This window comes from Notolepis coatsorum (assembly GCF_963971535.1).
Source record: "Notolepis coatsorum genome assembly, chromosome: 4".
In the NCBI taxonomy this organism is placed as follows: Eukaryota; Metazoa; Chordata; class Actinopteri; order Aulopiformes; family Paralepididae; genus Notolepis; species Notolepis coatsorum.
The window spans coordinates 34049630-34069119 of NC_140168.1; the positions used below are offsets into that span (position 1 = coordinate 34049630).

Genomic DNA, 19490 nt, shown 5'->3' on the forward strand with positions numbered 1-19490 from the left:
GATGTGTTTATATTTATACAAGATTTTCACTTTAAAACTTCTATTACAATCATAGCCTAATTTGTGATCATGTTCTTCCAGGGTGTGGACCTCAGGCAGTACTCCAAGCAAGTAGAGGCAGAGCTCCAGAGGATTGAGCAGGCCTCCATCAAAGACTGTATCCACACCATGTCACATCCTCACATCCCACTGTTCTAACGTACATTCATTCATTTTATTTTGTTTCGCACATGGGGGTACAGTTCATCTTTGCACAATATCACCAAAATTTTTTTTTTTTTTTTTTTTTTTTTTAACATGATACACCCATGGCCGAAAATGAGCAGGATGAAGAACTTGTTTCCTGCCCCCTTCTAAACTTCATATTTATTTATATATATATATATATATATTAACTTTTTATTTGAATAACAGGTGTACAGCAGATACATGTCCCACAGCACACAGCAGTTATCTCACCCTCTGGTCCCTTCCCCCACCCACGGCCAACTTAACTAAATAAAGACAGGACAATAATAAAAATAAACAATAATAAATAATAACAACAATGACGACAACATCATTGTTGTACAACAGACGGGCCTCTTACCCGTCTGTTGTACAACTTCTTCCACTAGGGAAACCCACCTCCAAAAAAAAAAAACACAACCGGGGACAGACACCCCATGACCCCCCCCACTTTTGAAAGTTTATATCGCAGATTCTGCTCCGATCCGAATTTGTTTCATGATCCTGTAATGTCAAACTAGGGAAGCACCGTTACCGATCGGATATTGGGCTGATTCCAGGCTAAAGCATAGTGTTGGTATCTGAGAATTCCCCCAATTCTAAAATCTGGTACCAAAAGCCATGTGTAATGTGACTGAATTCAAAGCAAAGTGACTTTTCTTTTTCTTTCTGCAATTCTGTACTTGGTTTTGGCCAATACTCAAGACTCATACTACTACTGGTTGAGAAGTGTTCCATAGTCAAAACCATTCAAAGTTTCAAACCCAATTTTCTTTGTTTTAAAAACCATGTATATGAATGGGAAAATCAGCCTGTTGTCCCTAAGATGGAATGAAAAGAGAGTGCCGTTTGATTGATGGTTTCACACTGTAGTATTTACTGTATCCCTGGCCGTGCCCACAGCCAACCTGCCATGTTATGAACCTTCACCAGTCCCATGTCAGATATCAAGGAGAGTCAGAACATCGCCTCACTGCACAACCAGATTACTGCCTGTGATTCCATACTGGAGGTGAGTGGCGACAGAGGTTCACTCTATGCTGGTTTTTAACGTGCATCAACATAACGATTGCCAATCTCTCCACTCTAACTGCAAATCAACTACTGGAACGGAAACGTGTGCAGAACGGCTGGATGCAGGAGGTGTTTGTTTGTTGGCACTAGATCAAACGCAGAGCTTTTGTGCAAATTCATTAATTATTTTATTTTCATGTCTGGCAGCTCCAGACACTAAATAAATAAATAAATAAATAAATAAATAAATAAATACAAATACTAAACAGATGACAAAATAAAGAGTTCAGTGAGGAGAGTGAGAGAAAAAGAGCTTTCTTATTCATAGACTGATACATAGACAATATCGTTGGATGTTGCAAAGAATTATGTGCTTATCAAATAGCCATTTAATCATGTCGCTGGCTTGGGGTTCTTAGGACATGCCTATATGCTTTGGTACTTTATCAAAGACTGTTTTTATTTTAAGTTGGTTTCACTCTGTTTCACCAAGCTCACAGTAATGACGGAGCCTTTGATATTCCTCAGTTCCAGTGTACCACCGGCGCCAGTGGTGCAGTGTTCAAGTTCAAGTTTCTTTATTAGTTGTCATACAGAAATACAGAATACTTTTGCATGAAATGCTTCTTTCTGTTTTGCTCCTGAGAGAGTGCTAGATAAAATAACAAGATAGTTTAAAATAGTATAATATAAGTATAAAATAAAGTCAAGTATGTAAACTAGTGTAAACAAAACAAATGTTCAATATACATATATACAGTATATGTACAGTCTATACTTCTGTACAATCTATACAGTCAGCTACTATACAGTACAGTGTAGAATGGTGAGGTATAGCTTAGCTTGTGGTGCCACCTTGTGGTGGTGAGGTGCAATGAAATGAAGTGCATGGGGTTGATGCCAATAAATATAAAGTGTGTGTTAGTGTCTAAAGTGGGTAAAGTGTGTGCTACAGTGTGTTTATTTAAAGTGAGTGTGTGTGTGTTGTGGGTGTGTTTGATGGTCTGTTATTGTTCATTGTTCATTGAGCATCCTGATGGCCTGGGGATAGAAGCTCCTTCTGAGTCTCTCTGCTTGCCATGAGACTCCGGTATCGCTTGCCTGACCGCAGCAGTTCAAAGAGGCAGTTGTTTGGGTGGCTGGAGTCTTTGATTATTCTCTTAGCCTTACCCATGCACCGCTTGTTGTAAATGTCTTGGAGAGTGGGAAGCCCCCCTCCAATTGTGCGTTCGGCTGAACGGGCCACTCTCTGTAGTCTGCTACGGTCTTGTGCGGTGCTGTTCCCAAACCAGGAGGTGATATTGCCAGTCAGGATGCTCTCTATTGTGCATGAGTAGAAGTTCTTAAGAATCTTCTGACTGACTTGGAACTTCCTTAGGCGCCTGAGGAAGTAGAGGCGTTGCCGTGCCTTCTTCACAACACTGTCAATGTGTGTGGTCCATGTCAAGTCCTCGGATATGTGGACTCCGAGGTACTTGAAACTGTTCACTCTCTCAACCGGTGCCCCGTCGATGCTGAGGGGGCTGTAGTCCCTGACCCCCGACCCCCTGAAGTCCACAATCATCTCTTTTGTTTTGCTGACGTTCAGGGAGAGGCAGTTCTCCTGACACCACTGCGACAGATTCTTTACCTCTTCCAGGTAGGCCCTCTCGTCGTTGGTAGAGATCAGGCCCACCACTACTGTGTCGTCAGCAAATTTGATGATTGTGTTGTTGTTCCACTGTGCCACACAGTCGTGTGTGTACAGCGAGTAGAGGACGGGACTCAGAACACAGCCCTGGGGGGCCCCTATGTTGAGCGTGATGGATGAGGAGGTGCAGTTGCCTGCTCTCACCAACTGTGGTCTCCCCGTCAGGAAGTCCAAGACCCACTGGCAGAGGTCATAGTTCAAGCCCAGGTCCCTGAGCTTGGCTATGAGTTTGGAGGGGACTATGGTATTGAATGCTGAGCTGTAGTCGATGAACAGCATTCTCACATAGTTTCCCTGCCTCTTTTCCAGGTGTGATGCTGCTGTGTGCAGCACATGGGCTATGGCGTCCTCCATGGACCTGTTGGGGTGATATGCAAATGGATACCTTAGTAGTGTATCTTGTAGACCAGGCCCATTGCAAGTTGCTGTCATCTACTCTAAGCCATCCTAGGTTGTCAAAATGTGCAGGGGTGAGGTGGGTTTTAGGAGTAAGGTCAAGCAGTAGTCTGACCAGTTTGTTTTGTGATGTTTGTAATCTTGTTTTTAGCGCCTTTGAGGTGCTTTGGTACCATGAGGTGCAAGCATAGTCGTAGTACCCTTGAATGAGTGCTCCTGCCAGAGTCTTCAGGGTATTCTTGTTTACCAGAGAGGAGATCCGGTACAAGAATCTAGTTCGTTGGTTGACTTTTTTGATTACATTGGATGCCATTTTGTCACAGGAAAGTTTTTCCTCTAGGATGGAACCCAGGTATGTAATTGCATCTTTCCTTGTGACAATATTGTCACCCACTATAATCTGAAGCCGTATTGAGGGCAGGCTGAGTGGTTTCTATAGCCTCCGCTGTCGGTTCAGATTCAGATACATTTATTATCGGTACCTTACAGAAAAAAAAATAGTAATTCCTCGACCATAGCAGCATCCAATATAATATAATAAAAATAAAAATAGCATTGAATAAAAGGCAGCGATGTTAGCTGTGCTGCTGGGTCTCCCTTTCAGCTCTGTTATTGTGTGTAGTCCCTTCCATACACTTTGAGAGTCATTGCTGCTTAATTGTTCTTCAATCTTTACTCTGTATTCCTTTTACCTTGTTCTTTTCTCCTCTCTCTCCCTGGATGTGTGTGCCGTGTCTCTCTGCTAGAGCCACACGCACGGAACTATTAATCCGTGGCTTCTGGTTTGGAAACACACGGATTGCTTTCCTGGTGTGTGCATGTGTGAGTGAATTGAATTTGAGGAATATGTTGTAAAGGGCTTTGGATAAAAGCGCTATATAATTGCAGTCCATTTACCATTGTAGAGTTCAGTGTTTCTGGTAGCAGTAACCCTCCTCTCTCTCTCTCCAGCGTATGGAGGGCATGCTGAGTAGTTTCCAGAGTTCAGTATTTCTGGTAGCAGTAACCCTCCTCTCTCTCTCTCTCTCTCTCTCTCTCTCTGTCTCCAGCGTATGGAGGGCATGCTGAGTGGTTTCCAGAGTGACCTCTCCTCCATCAGCAGTGAGATCCAGACTTTGCAGCAGCAGTCAGTCAGCATGAACGTCCGGCTGAAAAACAGACAGGCTGTTCGAAGTCACCTCAGCCAGCTGGTAGATGAGCTGGTGGTGCCGGGAGCCATGATATCGTAAGTAGAGAGGGGGCTGGGCGATTTAAAAACCAGAGACGGTGGACAGACTTGTCTTTCTTGCCTGCAACTTAAAGTAATGGCTTTGCTTGTCCAAATGACAATACTGACCAAATTGAGATTTCTTTGCCTCTTGTCCATTAATTTGGCTTTCTAATTTAAAATACAGTTTGAAACCGTCTGTACACAGTAGGCTAGCAGAGCTAGTCTCCAGTCGCAAGTCACGGTGCCAAAAAAGCGGCAAAAGATAGAAAAGAAACTAGCAGAGCCAGAACTGTTCAACTCCCCTGGTGCCACAGCCAGCAGAGTTTACTTTCGCTTTCAAACCAGCTGCATCCTGAGAACTGGAGTGTGAGGGTCTGTAACACTAAAGATGGCGGCAACGACAAAGAATTGCTGCAAACAGGGTTAGAAATTAACATTTTTTTCACTGGCTTTTTTTGCCCCCCTTAATTGATTTTCGGGGGCTTTTTTTGTATTTCGGGGGCACAACATTTTTATAATGAAAATTAACATAAAGATTATAAAACATTGTTGACACTTTTTTTTACAGTCTTCGTCCCTATGTTTGATAACGTAATGTTAATGTCTCCATATATAGGGCTCTACGCTAACCTTTTTCCCAAGGAGCACATGTGCTCCTAAATAAAATGTTAATAAATAAAATATAAATACAAATTTAGGAGCACACAGAAATTTAGGAGCAGAGTGACAATTGTTCAAGTAACACACACACGATGTGTGACATGGCTTGGTTTCATGTTTTGAGGTACCTTCAATTATCTGTAAATAATACATACATACTCTATCTAAATAGATTAAATATGATTGTCCCTGAGGGCAAGTTGTGTTGTTGTCAGATCGATCAATGAAATACGTTGCACGCTCAGCGCTGTGGAATGAAGGAAATGCGCATCGGGATCATTTGGATGTTATTCTTTGGAGTTGTGTTACAAATGGAACGGTCTTTCCCCGCCGAACACAAGTTACTTAACGTTACACAGGTCGCGCTATGCAGATGCTTAGCTTGCTAACGTTAAGATAGCAGTGTAACTTAATGTTACACAGCACTATGCATGCTTGCTGAAAGCAGAGCAGAGCTGTCTGTCTGTGTTCGCAGCACCTCTCAAGCACCCTGTAACACGCAGCGGGCCCCGCCTCCCTCCCTCTTTGCATTCCACCCAAAAACTGAATTTCAGTCCAGTTTCTTAACTATTAACAGCGGAGCTGTTTTGTAATCTTCACTCTGCAAGTAAATGATTTTTCCGGTTTGCGCACACACACATATTATTAGGGGCAAATACGGGGGAAATGCTCGCACTGTAGAGCATATATATAATTATATATATAATTAGTAAACTGTCGGGGGCTTTTATTGCCCCCCCTTAACTGATTTTCGAGGGCATTTTGCCCCAAGCCCCCGTTAATTTCGAACCCTGGCTGCAAAATAAACATACATCTGTTGTTTAACTCTTTCAGTGCCACTCACGAGATTTCTCGTGTTTTTTTATAGGTGGTTGCTAGCCACTCACGAGATTTCTCGGATTTTTTTTTTTTTTTCTTTTTTTGTGATCTGAAAAATTATTGCATCACCCGAGCCTACCCGAGTATAGCCGAGGGGCGCCGACGATCACTGTGGAAAAAAGCGCCCCCTGTCGTCTCCCAGATGACATAAGTGATTTTGGAATGGACTCAATGAAAATGAATGGGGAAAAAAATCCGGTACTCCACATTTTCCAGTTCACTGATCCAGCCGGGGTTACCACAGTTCATTCTGGAGCCTCAGATCCCCGCGGATCATAGATATCTACTGTGTCGCGTTGGATCCATACACTTATCGATTTTTTTCGAATGGTGATCAGGAATTGGAATATACCAGTTGGATACCATCTGATGTCAGGTAAGGACTCTGTGTTATCAGTGGTAGGATAATCGGAGTAAGTTTGATGAAGTTATAAGCTGTTTTGTGAAATGTCTTCTTTCGGTTTCACTGTAAAAGTCCGAGAGGAAATCAACGGGGCGATTATCAGTGCGCGGCCGTAATGTGCGTGCGTGCACGTATAATATTGATCATCTAGCGTTTATTTGAAAACGATTCATAAAAAGGCAGACGAATATCAACGTTGTGGAATATTCCACTAAAAGACGATATAATATTTAACGATATAATATTAACGTTCAAATTGGCGCCGATGGTGGCATTCAAGCGGTAAAACGGAAAACCAGGCGTGGCACTGAAAGAGTTAAAAAAAAGAAAAGGAAAAAAAAAGTTTTTTTAATACTCACAACAATATCGATAATTATCGGTATCGAGTGATATGATAACATTATCATATCGTTATCGTGATATAATTTTTTGCCATATCGCCCAGCCCTCAGAGATATAAATATCAGTACTCAAGGTGGGTTGGGTGCAGTTTTTATGCTTGGATGTGTCAAATTCATATATGCATAATACTTGTTTGTATTGTTTGTGTGTGTGTGTGAGAGGTAACGCATTGCGTGTGTCCGTCCACATAAGAGCAACACAGGTTGCTAAGCAACGGGAATATGGGCATTTATATCTATCTGATCCTCTGTATTCCCAGCATCATCCTGGACAGCCCTGTGACGGAGCAGGAGTTCTTAGAGCAGCTGCATGAGCTCAACAACAAGATCAACTTTGCCAAGGAGCTCAGCTTCAGAGAGACGCTGGCCTGTTCGGATATACAAGACATCGTCGACCGCCTGAAGATTAAGGTAGGGAAAGGGGGGGGGTGTACGGGAGAGGAGAGAGGGACGCTGGCCTGTTGCTCAAGTAGAAGGTAGGGTCACTGGCCCATGTTAGGTCAACCAAGAGGCACATGGAGGGATGGACAGAAATAACTTTGATTTAGAGCAGGGGTGGGCAATTCATTTTTACAAGGGGCCACATGAGAAACCTGAACTGTGTTGGAGGGGCGAACCAATGATAACTTGAACTTAATTCTGCTCAATATTCATTATCTCCACATGTAAAAATTTACAGCGGGCCGGACACGGACGCCCAAAGGGCCGCAAGTGGCCCGTGGGCCGTAATTGCCCAGGTCTGATTTAGAGAGATAATCTTTTGCGTTGCTGGTAGGGTTAGCTCGCCTAGTGCAGCTTTCAATACACAGTAGCAGGAGTTGGTTGGGCTTGACGTGCCGAGACAGCTTGTACACAACCCTCAGCCTGTCTGGCCTCACGTGGTATGAGGCTGCAATCCATCACCTGGAAGACAATAGGCGTGGGAAGAGGACTAACAAGCCAACTCCAAAAGCCCTCCAGGGGGTTGGGCGAGGGGCTAACATCCCCACCCCGTAAAACACTATATTGTTACAGAAACGCCAACAAGAGATAAACAAGACATTAACACCTTGGCCCAGGGAAGAGAAGGGTCTTCGATAAGAAGGTCTATGACACCATGTGGTGAAAGCCAGAAGTCTCTGGAAGCCACACGGCCGATCACCCTTCTTTCGTCCAGGGCTGCCCATATCGGTACGTGGAACGTGAGAACCATGTATGAGATGGGTAAGACATTTCAAGTAGCAGCAGTGATGAGGAACTATAATCTCACCCTGCTCGGAATAAGTGAGACAAGATGGACACAGTCCGGACAGAAACGACTGGCCTCAGGAGAGTTACTGCTGTACTCCGGACACGAAGAGGACAATGCCTCCCACACCCAAGGAGTAGCACTGATGCTATCTAAAACGGCACAGACAGCGCTCATAGGATGGGAAGCCCATGGTCCAAGGATCACCACTGCAGCCTTTCGAACCAAGAAGAAGAGGATCAATATGAACATCATACAGTGCTACGCTCCTACCAATGACAGCGAGGAGGCAGACAAAGACCAGTTCTACAACAGACTGCAGTCCATTATAGAAAAGCACCCAGAGAGAGACATCACAATCCTGATGGGAGACCTTAATGCCAAGATCGGAAGTGACAACAGGGGGTACGAAGATATAATGGGAAGACACTAATTTTTTTTTTTTTTTTTACTTCTAATTTACATGCTATACTATGTTATTTTATTTCATACTTATCTTGTCTTGCACAGTCTCTGGAGCGTAACAGTAAGAAGCATTTTGTATAAAAGTATTCTGTACTTCTGTATGACAACTATTAAAGAAACTGAAACTGAAGAAACTGAACTGAAACTGGGGGCCATGAATGAAAATGGGGAGAGGCTGGCGGACCTGTGCGCTATGAACAACTTGGTAATTGGCGGCAGTGTTTTTCCCCATAAGAACATTCACAAGGCCACTTGGGTATCGCCAGGCCACATAACCGAGAACCAGATTGACCACGTCTGTATCAGCAAGAAATTCAGGAGGTCCATGCAGGATATAAAAGTAAAGAGAGGAGCAGATGTGGCTTCAGACCACCACCTTGTCGTAGCCAGCCTGAAGCTGAAGCTGAGAAAGAACTGGATGTCGGCACATACAACACGACACAGGTACAACACAGCTTCCTTGAGAGACGCCAGTAAGCTGGAAGAGTTCAGAGTAACACTCAGCAACAAGTTCCAAGTTTTACAGGAGCTGTTGGAAGAGGACGAGTGCACCCTGGAGAACAGTTGGAAGGAGATAAAAGAGGCAGTAACGTCTACCTGCCAGGAAGTTCTTGGCCCCAAGAAGCACCAGCACAAGGAGTGGATCTCAGGGGACAGTGCGAAAGATCCAAGAGAGGAGGGAGAAGAAGGTGGCAGTGAACAACAGCCGGACAAGAGCAGAGAAGGCCAAGGCACAAGAAAGGTATGCAGAAGGAAACAAGCTAGTAAAGAAGAGCATCAGAGCAGACAAGCGAAGGTATATGGATGACCTGGCAACAGAGGCAGAGCAAGCAGCAAGAGAGGGGAATATGAGAGAACTGTACAACATCACCAAGAAGCTGGCAGGAAAGTACAGCAAACCAGAACGACCTGTGAAGGACAAAGAGGGAAGACCGATAACAACGGGAGAGGAGCAACAGAAGAACAGATGGATGGAGTATTTTGAAGAACTTCTAAACCGGCCAGCACCACAGAACCCACCAGACATCGCACAGGCTGACACAGACCTACCCATAGCCTGCAACGCACCAACCAGGGAAGAAATTAGGAAGGCTATCAAGCAGCTGAGGAACGGAAAGGCTGCTGGACCAGACAACATCCCTGTGGAGGCACTGAAGTCAGATATAGAAACCACGGTGAAGATGCTCCACCCACTCTTCATGAAGATATGGGAGGAAGAAGACGTGCCAGGAGATTGGAAAGAGGGCTATCATCAAGATCCCAAAGAAAGGCGACCTTAGCAATTGCGCAAATTACAGAGGGATCACACTGCTATCAGTGCCAGGGAAAGTTTTTAACAAGAGTCATCTTGAACAGGATGAAGGACCTCATCGATGCACAACTCCGCGATGAGCACGCTGGTTTCCGCAAGGACTGATCCTGCACAGACCAAATTGCAGTGCTGCGCATCATCGTGGAGCAGTCGATAGAGTGGAACTCGCCCCTGTACATAAACTTTGTGGACTATGAGAAAGCCTTTGACAGCCTAGACAGAGAGACCCTCTGGAAGCTTCTCCGACATTACGGGGTGCCGACCAAGATTGTTTCCATCATCAGGAACTCTTATGAGGGACTGACATGCAAGGTGGTCCACGGAGGGCAGCTCACAGAGGCATTCCAAATGAGGACCGGGGTCAGACAAGGTTGTCTGCTCTCGCCCTTCCTCTTCCTGCTGGCCATTGACTGGATAATGAAGACCTCCACAGCACAGAGAAGGTACGGGATTCAGTGGACACCTTGGACGCAACTGGACGACTTGGACTATGCTGACGATTTGGCACTACTGTCGCACACCCAACAACAGATGCAGGAGAAGACCAACAACGTGGCATCCACTTCCGCGCAAGTGGGACTCAACATCCACAAAGGCAAGACTAAGATCCTCAAGACCAATGCAGCAAACAACACCAACGCAATCATGCTGGATGGCGAGGCTTTGGAAGAAGTTGAAGCCTTTACCTACCTTGGCAGTGTTATTGACAAGCAGGGCGGCACAGATGCTGACATTAGAGCACAAATAAGGAAAGCACGTACAGCATTCGTGCAATTACGGAACATCTGGAGCTCAAAAGAACTGACTTCCAACACCAAAGTCAGATTATTTAACACCAACGTCAAGGCAGTCCTACTATACGGAGCAGAGACGTGGAGAACTACAGCTGCAACCATCAGGAAAGTGCAGGTCTTCATTAACAGCTGCCTGCGGAAGATCATCCACATCCGATGGCCAGACACCATCAGCAACTGCGAACTCTGGCAGAGAACAAACCAGCTGCCCGCTGAAGAAGAAATTAAGAAACGCAGATGGCGCTGGATAGGCCACACCCTGCGAAAGCCCGCAAGTACCATCACCAGACAAGCCCTAACATGGAACCCGCAGGGCAAGCGGAAAAGGGGCCGCCCGAGAAACACCTGGCGCAGAGACCTGGAGGCAGACACCAAGACCATGAAGATGACCTGGAACCAACTGGAGAGAACAGCTCAAGACAGAGATGCTTGGAGATCACTTGTTGATGGCCTATGCCCCAGAAGGGGTAGCAGGCGTAAGTAAGTAAGTAAAGTAATAAATTAATTTGAAAAAAGATAGAATATCAATGGTATAGAGGTGCAGCACCACTATGACAATTTGCCAAAATATATATAATGTGTGTGTGTGTATATATATATGAAGTGAACGCTTGGGGCCAGCTTGTAAACAGGCACATCATTGTCTAATACATGATTTCTCTGTCCTCTGTTTTACTGTGTGTGTGCGCATGCGTGTGTTTTCGTGTTCAACATAAAAGCCATCGTGCAACCTTGTACACTGTACTTAAAATAAATAACTGGAACTTAACTCATTTGCAACTTACCCTTGTCTTTGCTATTATGATTTTAAGTTGCAGGAAATGACACCGAATTTCCCCCAAGGGGATCAATAAAGGAATATCCTATCTTAGTAGGTTGCGACTTTATACACCAAACTCTGTGCCTCCCTCCTCTGCCCCACCTCAGGCCGTGACTAAAAACCGAGAGTTCATCCTTCAGAAAATGTACTCCTTTAGGAAACCTATGACCAACTACCAGATCCCACAGAACACTCTGCTCAAATACAGGTGAGGAAATCAGCCCTGCTGGAATTCAACTGGAATCTTATCTGTCAGATAAATGGCACCCACATAATATGTACCCCTTTTATTAGGGGTGGGAATCAGAGACCTCGCGATACGATACTATCGCGATACTTGGGTCACGATACGATAGTATCGCGATACTAAATATATCGCGAGTATTGCGAATTTCTTTATTTTATTCTTTTTTTATCAAATTGTATTTACCTTTTTTCAACTGCAAAGTAAAACTTTGTCAACATGTTTTATCTAATAAAATAAAGTTCAGTTTGTTCATCTCACTTCAATAATTTTTATTGCAGAACATGGTATTTTCTCAAGCAGTAAACACTGTAATCTGTGTTGCATGTACCGGTACTTGACAAACTGAACTGTTTGTATTACAGTCATATTCCAACTTAACTGAATGCACATGTATGCGTGTGTGGACTACTGTACTATTACAGGTATTGAAATGAACAATGCAACTTCCTTATACAAAAAAAAATATATATATATATATATATTTTTTTTTATGAATAATTAAATATCGATACTTGGCGTCCCTGTACCGATACAGTATCGCCACGCAAAGTATCGCGATACTACTACGTATCGATTTTTTCCCCCACCCCTACCTTTTATATACCCCAGATTCTTCTACCAGTTTCTCTTGGCCAATGAGAGGACAGTTGCCAAGGAGATCCGAGATGAGTACGTGGACACGATGAGTAAGATCTACTACAGTTACTTCAAGTCCTACAGTGGAAGGTTGCTCAAAGTGCAGGTCAGTGGGCCGACGGAACTTTTAGAACGCATGGAACAGATTGTTTTGTGTCCTCCTCGTATCTCTTGTTAACCCCCCACCCCCACCCTTTCACACCTAACATTGTCTCATTTGTGTAGAGATCATGTGTCATAGCCGGTAGGGACAAAGTCATACCATTAGCAATGCATTATAAAATGTAATAAAAGATTGTAATAAAATCAGTGGGGGGCCAATGGGAAAATGAAAGCAATTTTATGAAAAATACTCTTTGGGGGATATGAGATTTCTGAAAGACGTTAAGAAAATATTAAATCAGCTATGGAGTCTTGAGTGATGCACAGGGTAGGCTACCATGTATTTGATGCATTGGCAGTGTAGTAATGTATTCATTATTATGTGTATTTTGTTTCTCCCTTATCAGTATGAAGAGGTAGCGGATAAAGATGACTTGATGGGAGTAGAAGACACCGCCAAGAAAGATATCCTTCAACAGTTGACTTAGAAACTCACTTAGAAACAACAGCTACGCTGCCTTGCAGAATGCATTGTCTGAAGGCTGGAACTGTTAATAATGTCTCTTCTCTCATAGTCCCTGATTATCCCCTCCTCTCTAGTTCCTGTCTGTCTAATCACTCTGTGTACTAACCATGGGAAAATAAAAATAATATCCAGTCCCCTACCCTCTTAACTCATTCAGCGCCAGGGATTAGCCTGGTCCCGTTCTAGCTATGCCACGCTTTAAAGATAGGAGTGCATCACCTTGTTTGTAGAGCTATATCTAATATCTATATATTCTATATTATAGCTAGGGAGACTATACTATAGTCATTTGACAGTGACTTTCTTCCGTCGAACATGCAAAAAAGAGATTCTTTCATGCATACGTTCGCGCGTTATCCTGTGGTGAATATAAGTATAGTTTAGGAGTGATCCGGGATAATTCCTGAAAAGCTGGTTCACAGGGCGCTATGTGTATTCTACTATAAGCGTTGGCATTTCTTGCCTGGACATGCTACTATTTCCAAATCAAATGTATATAATAGGTATTATGGTATTATGTTTCATCATCAATGCATGAAAGGGGGGAGGGGTAGTTTTTTTATGCTTTGATGGCCAGTAACGGCTTTCTTGTTTTACACTACAGACGCTGATCAGCTGGATCAATATGAAAACATTGTTGGATCAAGCTGAAATTGATATCAGATAGTCCTTACCTTTGGTCGGGGGTATTCCAAAAAGAATATTCCAATTGTCTGATCGCGATTTCCAGTATTAGTGTCCATCTGGTCCCGGACATAATTTGGCACAACTTATGGATAGAGTGTGCCAGATGCGTTTCGAAGTGGTCGGATGAAGCGATTTACTCTGATCCATCTAAATTTAGTGCCCGGAGGGATTTAAATGTAACACGGTCTGGAACAGGGTTTACTGCACTCTCGATACTGCCACCTAGCCGGATCTGGCCGGTACTGCACCCTCGTGTTCTCCAGAGAGAGACAAGAAGATAGATTCCAGTTTCCTCTCTAAAGCTATCTGGCTGCATGTTAGCCGGCACTGTCCACTTCCATTCATTGTGCTAAGCAACAATGCATGCAGTCTGATAGCTTTCTACTGAACGCACAGAGGGGAAACTGGTATCTATCTATCTTGTCTCTCTGGAGAAGACGGTAAGCTAATTTCCCAAAATGTTGGCGTGTTCTTTAAAGCTACTGGATGCACCGATACCAGTATCTGAGATCTGTCCGATTCCAGGCTAAAACAGGGTCTCAGTATCCGGTTTCCCCCAATACTAAAATCCGATACCAAGAAGCATGTAACATGCCAGAAACCGGAGCTTAATTTGCTGCATTTTTAACACACAGAAGCATGATAATCTTGGTCTCTCTAATGGACAAAAATGTATTATACTATACTGCCCTGCAGAAGCTAACCTCAGTAACTACAATTTGTTTAAAAATGTTGTTGTTATAGGTGAAATTGAACTTCTCTATCGGTTTTATCTTGTGACACGTTTCAGAGTTGAATCATGCTAATTCTTTTTGAGAAAATCGTATAAAGAATTGCTGTAACTACAAAATTACTGGATAGTCAAAGAACATTTATGTCAGTTTCACTGTTTCTTTGTCCAATGACCCCAGACTGATGGTCTATGTCTATACCATTCAGTAAAAGCGATTGATCGGTACTTGGTATCGGTGCCTCCATGCTTAAAGCTACTGGTATTGAACCGTACAGGAATCTGATGTAGTTGAAGCTCCTTGACGTCCCATCAGGCTTCTTCACTAAGCCCTCTCTGAAGAGCAGGAACACCATCTTCACCCTCGGCCAGCGGGGGGCAGTACTGATCCCCGCTGAACTGGAAGGGCCCATCCTCATACCACACACTGCTCAGAGAGGGGACAGCAGGGTGAGGCATCACGCACACATGACAGTGTCTCAGGATGCGTGTCGAAGTGTCCTTGAGCAAGACACTTAACCACTAATTGCTCCTTATGAGCAGGTTGGCACCTCGCATGGTCGCCTCCGTCCGTCGGTGTGTGAATGTGTGAGTGAGCGGGTAAAATGTGAGGAACAAATTGTAAAGCGCTTTGGATAAAACCCGCTATATAAATGCAGCCATTTACCATTTACACACACTATCGCAGCTCAGCAGAGAAGGCACATGTAGACACATACACGGGACAATGAGGTGATTGGGAGACGATTGTAAATTATTATCCGTTTCATTCTTATCTTTACACACACGCATGGAAGTACGCACGCACTCACACACGTGCGCCTGTTCAGAAGGGACAGCAGAGGGGGCCAATGGGCTCAGGTACAGAATAGACATGCAGTGGGATGAAGCATCACATCAGACTCGACCATGTGTCTGAATCTTGCAGTACTATCTCACCCTCAAACCACCTCATCCTTAATCTCTCTCTCTCTCTCTCTTCCCCCCCCCCCCCCCCCTCCAGTATCCCTATGAGACCTTGTTTCGTAGCCAGCACTACGCCCTGTTGGATAACGGCTGCAGAGAGTTCCTCTTCCTGTCTGATTTCTTCATGGTGACAGGAAACTCGGCACTGGACCTCTTCAACAGCATCATGGGGAAGACCCTCAGCATGTTCCTGGTACGCTACAGCAAGAAGACACCAAGTCACGAGCAAGACACCATATATTTTGTGTAATATTGTGTCGATAGCTTAACTACTAAGGTGCCTCGAGACGTGTCGGGTGGACAAACGGTAGCCAGGCTGTATGTAGATGTATCTCATAATAGTACCGCAGTCCTCTTCCTTAAGCCAAGCACATCTAGCTCAAGCTCCGCCCTCTTTTCTTGAGCCTCCAGTCAGTCCACTTGGAGATGGGTCGATGGCTGTGCTCTCTGGACGGGATGTTCACTAGGCATGGTCAAAATAGTGTGCTCAAAGTGCTTGGGCTAAACTATATGAGGACCAAGTCAAACACTGCTTTATACTGTAGATTAGATTAGATAAAAAATGTAGTACAGCACAAGTACATTACAATAAAAAGAGGTTTGGCATCCAACCAGAGTGCAAATGTAGCAGTAAAGTGTAATGGTAATATACAATATACAGGTGATTAAGCTGGGTACAAAATACACAAATTAGTACTGCTGAGTGTACTGCTAATCAGAGTGTAGTGGTAATCAGTATCTATAATATAATATGTACAGTGATACAGGTGTAAAGACTGTAGGGTAGCAGTCGTACTGTCCAGCAGCGTAACTAGTAAGAGTAGGATATGTAGTACAGATATAGATAGTATCTACAGATATGTAGAAGGACTATGGTAAATACAGACAGATGTGGTCAGAATATATATATATGGTATATACAGCATTTGTACATACTATCACACAGAGCTAAGGGTTATATGCAGGTGTATGAGTAAGTACATAGAGGGGTTATGGTATATTCATACAAATATGGATATATATATATATATATATATATATATATATGCTTGGATTAGATTCACAGGGAATGTTGAAAATGCATCAATATACTATACAATCATGTTATTGTAGTGTATTGAAACCAAATTAGTCAAATGAGCCCACAGCCAGCTCTACGGAGCACGCTCCAGCTTCCTGCTTTACAAAGGACTACAATGAAACGAAAAAGGGGCGTCAGCGCCAGACAACGCCAGTCAAAGGTTTCCGTTCCTGTCAATCACACACAAACTATCTATTTTCTTTTTTTTTTATCCACTTACTCCCCATTTTCTATTTTTCTCCCATCCCAATTTCGTATATCCAATTCTTCCCTCCCCTGTCTTGAACGCTGCTAGACTATGCCTCCCACTGGTCGGTTGTAGTGAAGACGGAAGCCTTGCATCACGTGTCCCCTCCGGTACACGAGGAGGCAGCCTGTCGCATCTTTTCACCGCAGCAGCTCGAACTCTCAGTGGCGAGGAGTAACGCGTGGGAGGCTCACGCTGCCCCCGCTACTTCCTGCTTCCGTCGCACCGGCGTCACCAAACCGACCTGTAGGAGTCGCTGTCCACAACGTCCAATCCCCACCCACCGGCTTTCCCACCCTCTAACATTTGCTGAATTGTGTTAGTATGAACGACCGGCCAGCCGGTAGCAATGCCGAGAGCTGGGCTCGAACCCAGCGTCTCCTGCGTTAGAGGCGAGCGCCTTGCCCACTGAGCCAATCAGCCGCGCACAAACTATCTATTTTCAAAGCCGCTACTGCTGTAGCTGGTAATGCTTTCAGACCAAATGTCTCCAAAGCTCCACCTGGGAAACGTTACAATAGTAACCCTTCCTTCTCGCCTTCTCTCCCCCCTCCATCCTTTCTTCTCTCACTCTCCTTCCCATCCCCTCTTTCTCTCTCTGCAGAAGAGCATGTCTACCTATGTGTCCGACTGCTACGACAGCATTGCGGTCTTCCTGTGTATCCACATAATCCTGCGCTTCAGAGCCATCACCGCCAAGAGGAACATACCTGCTCTAGACAAGTCAGTTCCACGAACCCTTACCCCCCGCCCCCCCCTCCCCCCAGAAAACACTATCAGATGTATCTCAAGCTTCAGGCACAAAGGAAAACATGTATCCACTGCGTTTGTCCCACTTGTGCTACACTGTTATTGATTGATTGATTGAAAACTTTATTAACAGATTGCAGAATGGGTACAATACAGTACAGCTCAATACACACAACTGCTAAGAGGATGAAGACCAGAAAAAGACTTTCGTCTTGTTTACATAAGGGTCCTCCATTTTCAATTCATCAAGACATTTATGACATACAAATATACGGCACTGTGTGAGAAAGGGATAACATCATAAAGAAAATTGCAATCCGAAGGGGAAGAAGAAACTGTACATTAGAGGGGGTTGGGTGGGGTGGGGGAGTTGACCTGTTCGCTGTATACGTCAGACTCGGTGTGCACGCGCATCACCGGAGCAGAAAGGATCATAATCCTGGTCAGAACAACGGGGTAGAGTAGACTATAATTTGCATTATATGAAATGTTTTTGTATTCAAGTCGTTGTTTTGAAATTTCGTGGTATTAAAAAGGTATTAACGGACCGTACCGAATCCGATGTAATTTTGACTTCTCGTCATTACCAGAGAATGTCCCTGTCTTTTAACAAATATTCTGTGCGCATATGTGTATAAAGTTTATGTTTTGGAAGACATACTAATTGACCCTGGTGAGAACCACAATGCCTTTACTTTCACTAACTTTACTGTATTACTCTACTACAAGCCACTCAAATGTGTGTCAATCAGGAGCGCCCGTGAGTTAACGACGAGCGCACCCAAATTAATGTGGAAGCTGGTCATGCAGGGCTTTTTAGTGTGTTAGCGAAAGTAAAAAGCACTGTAGTATTCACAAGGGTAAATGACTTATGCCTATGATACCTTCCAACAACTTTCAAGTCTTGTGTATTTTTCCACCCCTTTTCAACTTCAACAGCAGTGTGAATGGAGTTTAGTTAGATCTAATACAACATACACCTTTTTTGTATTTTTTTTTTTTTTTTTTTTTTATTATTTTTTAAACAAACACATAAACAAACATGGTGATGACGTCAGTGTGAGAGAGACGCTTCTGCTGTTCTCCCCAAACCCCACGAGAAAATGTTAGTTTAAACACTACTTATAGTCAACAAAGTTTTAATCCATGGTAGAGTTGAAGTAACCCTAATAATGTCAACCAACGAGGAAAAGAAGAAGAAAGGACAAGGACGCGCCACAATTGAAACTCGCTCAGCGACAAACAAACAGGACGACGCCGACGTTGAACTTGAACCTGGCGCTGCGGGTGGCTGCGACGAGGAAAGTAAATGGGAAAACATCGCTGCCCGTGTGGTTCGCGATGTGACTGAAAAGTTAAGTGCCCTGATGGACCTAAAGCTTACTGCCCTGACTGCAACACTGGAGGGCTTTAATAGCCGACTGTCAGACAATACCAAACGCATTACAGAGGCGGAATCCCGCATCTCAGCGGCCGAGGACAACTCATCAACAATAGAAAACAGACTGAAAAAGCTGGAAAAAACAGTGACGACTTTGCAACAGCGGGCGGAAGATGCCGACAATCAAAGCCGACGTGAAAGCGTTTGTATTATGGGTTTGAAAGAGGGGACAGAGGGCACACAACCTGTTAAATTCTTCGAGACCTGGCTTCCAACTCTGCTTAATATCGATACAGAAAAAGGCAGTGTGAAGATTGACAGGTGTCGCAGGGCTGCAGGAAACATCCAGCCTGATAAAACCAGACCTGTGGTCATAAAATTTCAAACCATGCGAGATGCACAACGAATTATGACAGCAGCACGGGCGAAAGGCGTACTGAACTACGAGGGCAATAAACTTCTGATCAGACCAGACATCTCCTATCAGACCAGGATGGAAAGACGTAAATACAACACAGTGTGTGATCAGCTCATCAAAAAAGGGATACGATTTAAAATGCGCTTCCCTTCGAGACTAACCATTACACACAACGGCGAGGACCACTCTTTCAAGACCCCACAAGAAGCGGAAGACTTT

The 19490-nt window shown here is 44.1% G+C and overlaps 1 protein-coding gene across 4 annotated transcripts in view; it reads left to right on the top strand.

Moving 5' to 3' along the window:
• Positions 1 to 19490, top strand: part of vps52 (VPS52 subunit of GARP complex) — a gene marked incomplete at its 5' end in the record, with an annotated part of 63655 nt that overhangs the window by 3267 nt on the left and 40898 nt on the right. For all 4 annotated transcript variants that reach the window (XR_014619598.1, XM_084313135.1, XM_084313136.1 and 1 more), the window contains 10 exons: positions 82 to 157; positions 1173 to 1240; positions 4378 to 4553; positions 7142 to 7292; positions 11608 to 11708; positions 12357 to 12489; positions 12893 to 12948; positions 14743 to 14878; positions 15432 to 15587; positions 17327 to 17445. Coding sequence is in view for 3 of the 4 variants with exons in the window: in XM_084313135.1 (XP_084169261.1) it covers positions 82 to 157; positions 1173 to 1240; positions 4378 to 4553; positions 7142 to 7292; positions 11608 to 11708; positions 12357 to 12489; positions 12893 to 12948; positions 14743 to 14878; positions 15432 to 15587; positions 17327 to 17445 (1172 nt within the window). The remainder of the gene's footprint in view (positions 1 to 81; positions 158 to 1172; positions 1241 to 4377; positions 4554 to 7141; positions 7293 to 11607; positions 11709 to 12356; positions 12490 to 12892; positions 12949 to 14742; positions 14879 to 15431; positions 15588 to 17326; positions 17446 to 19490) is intronic.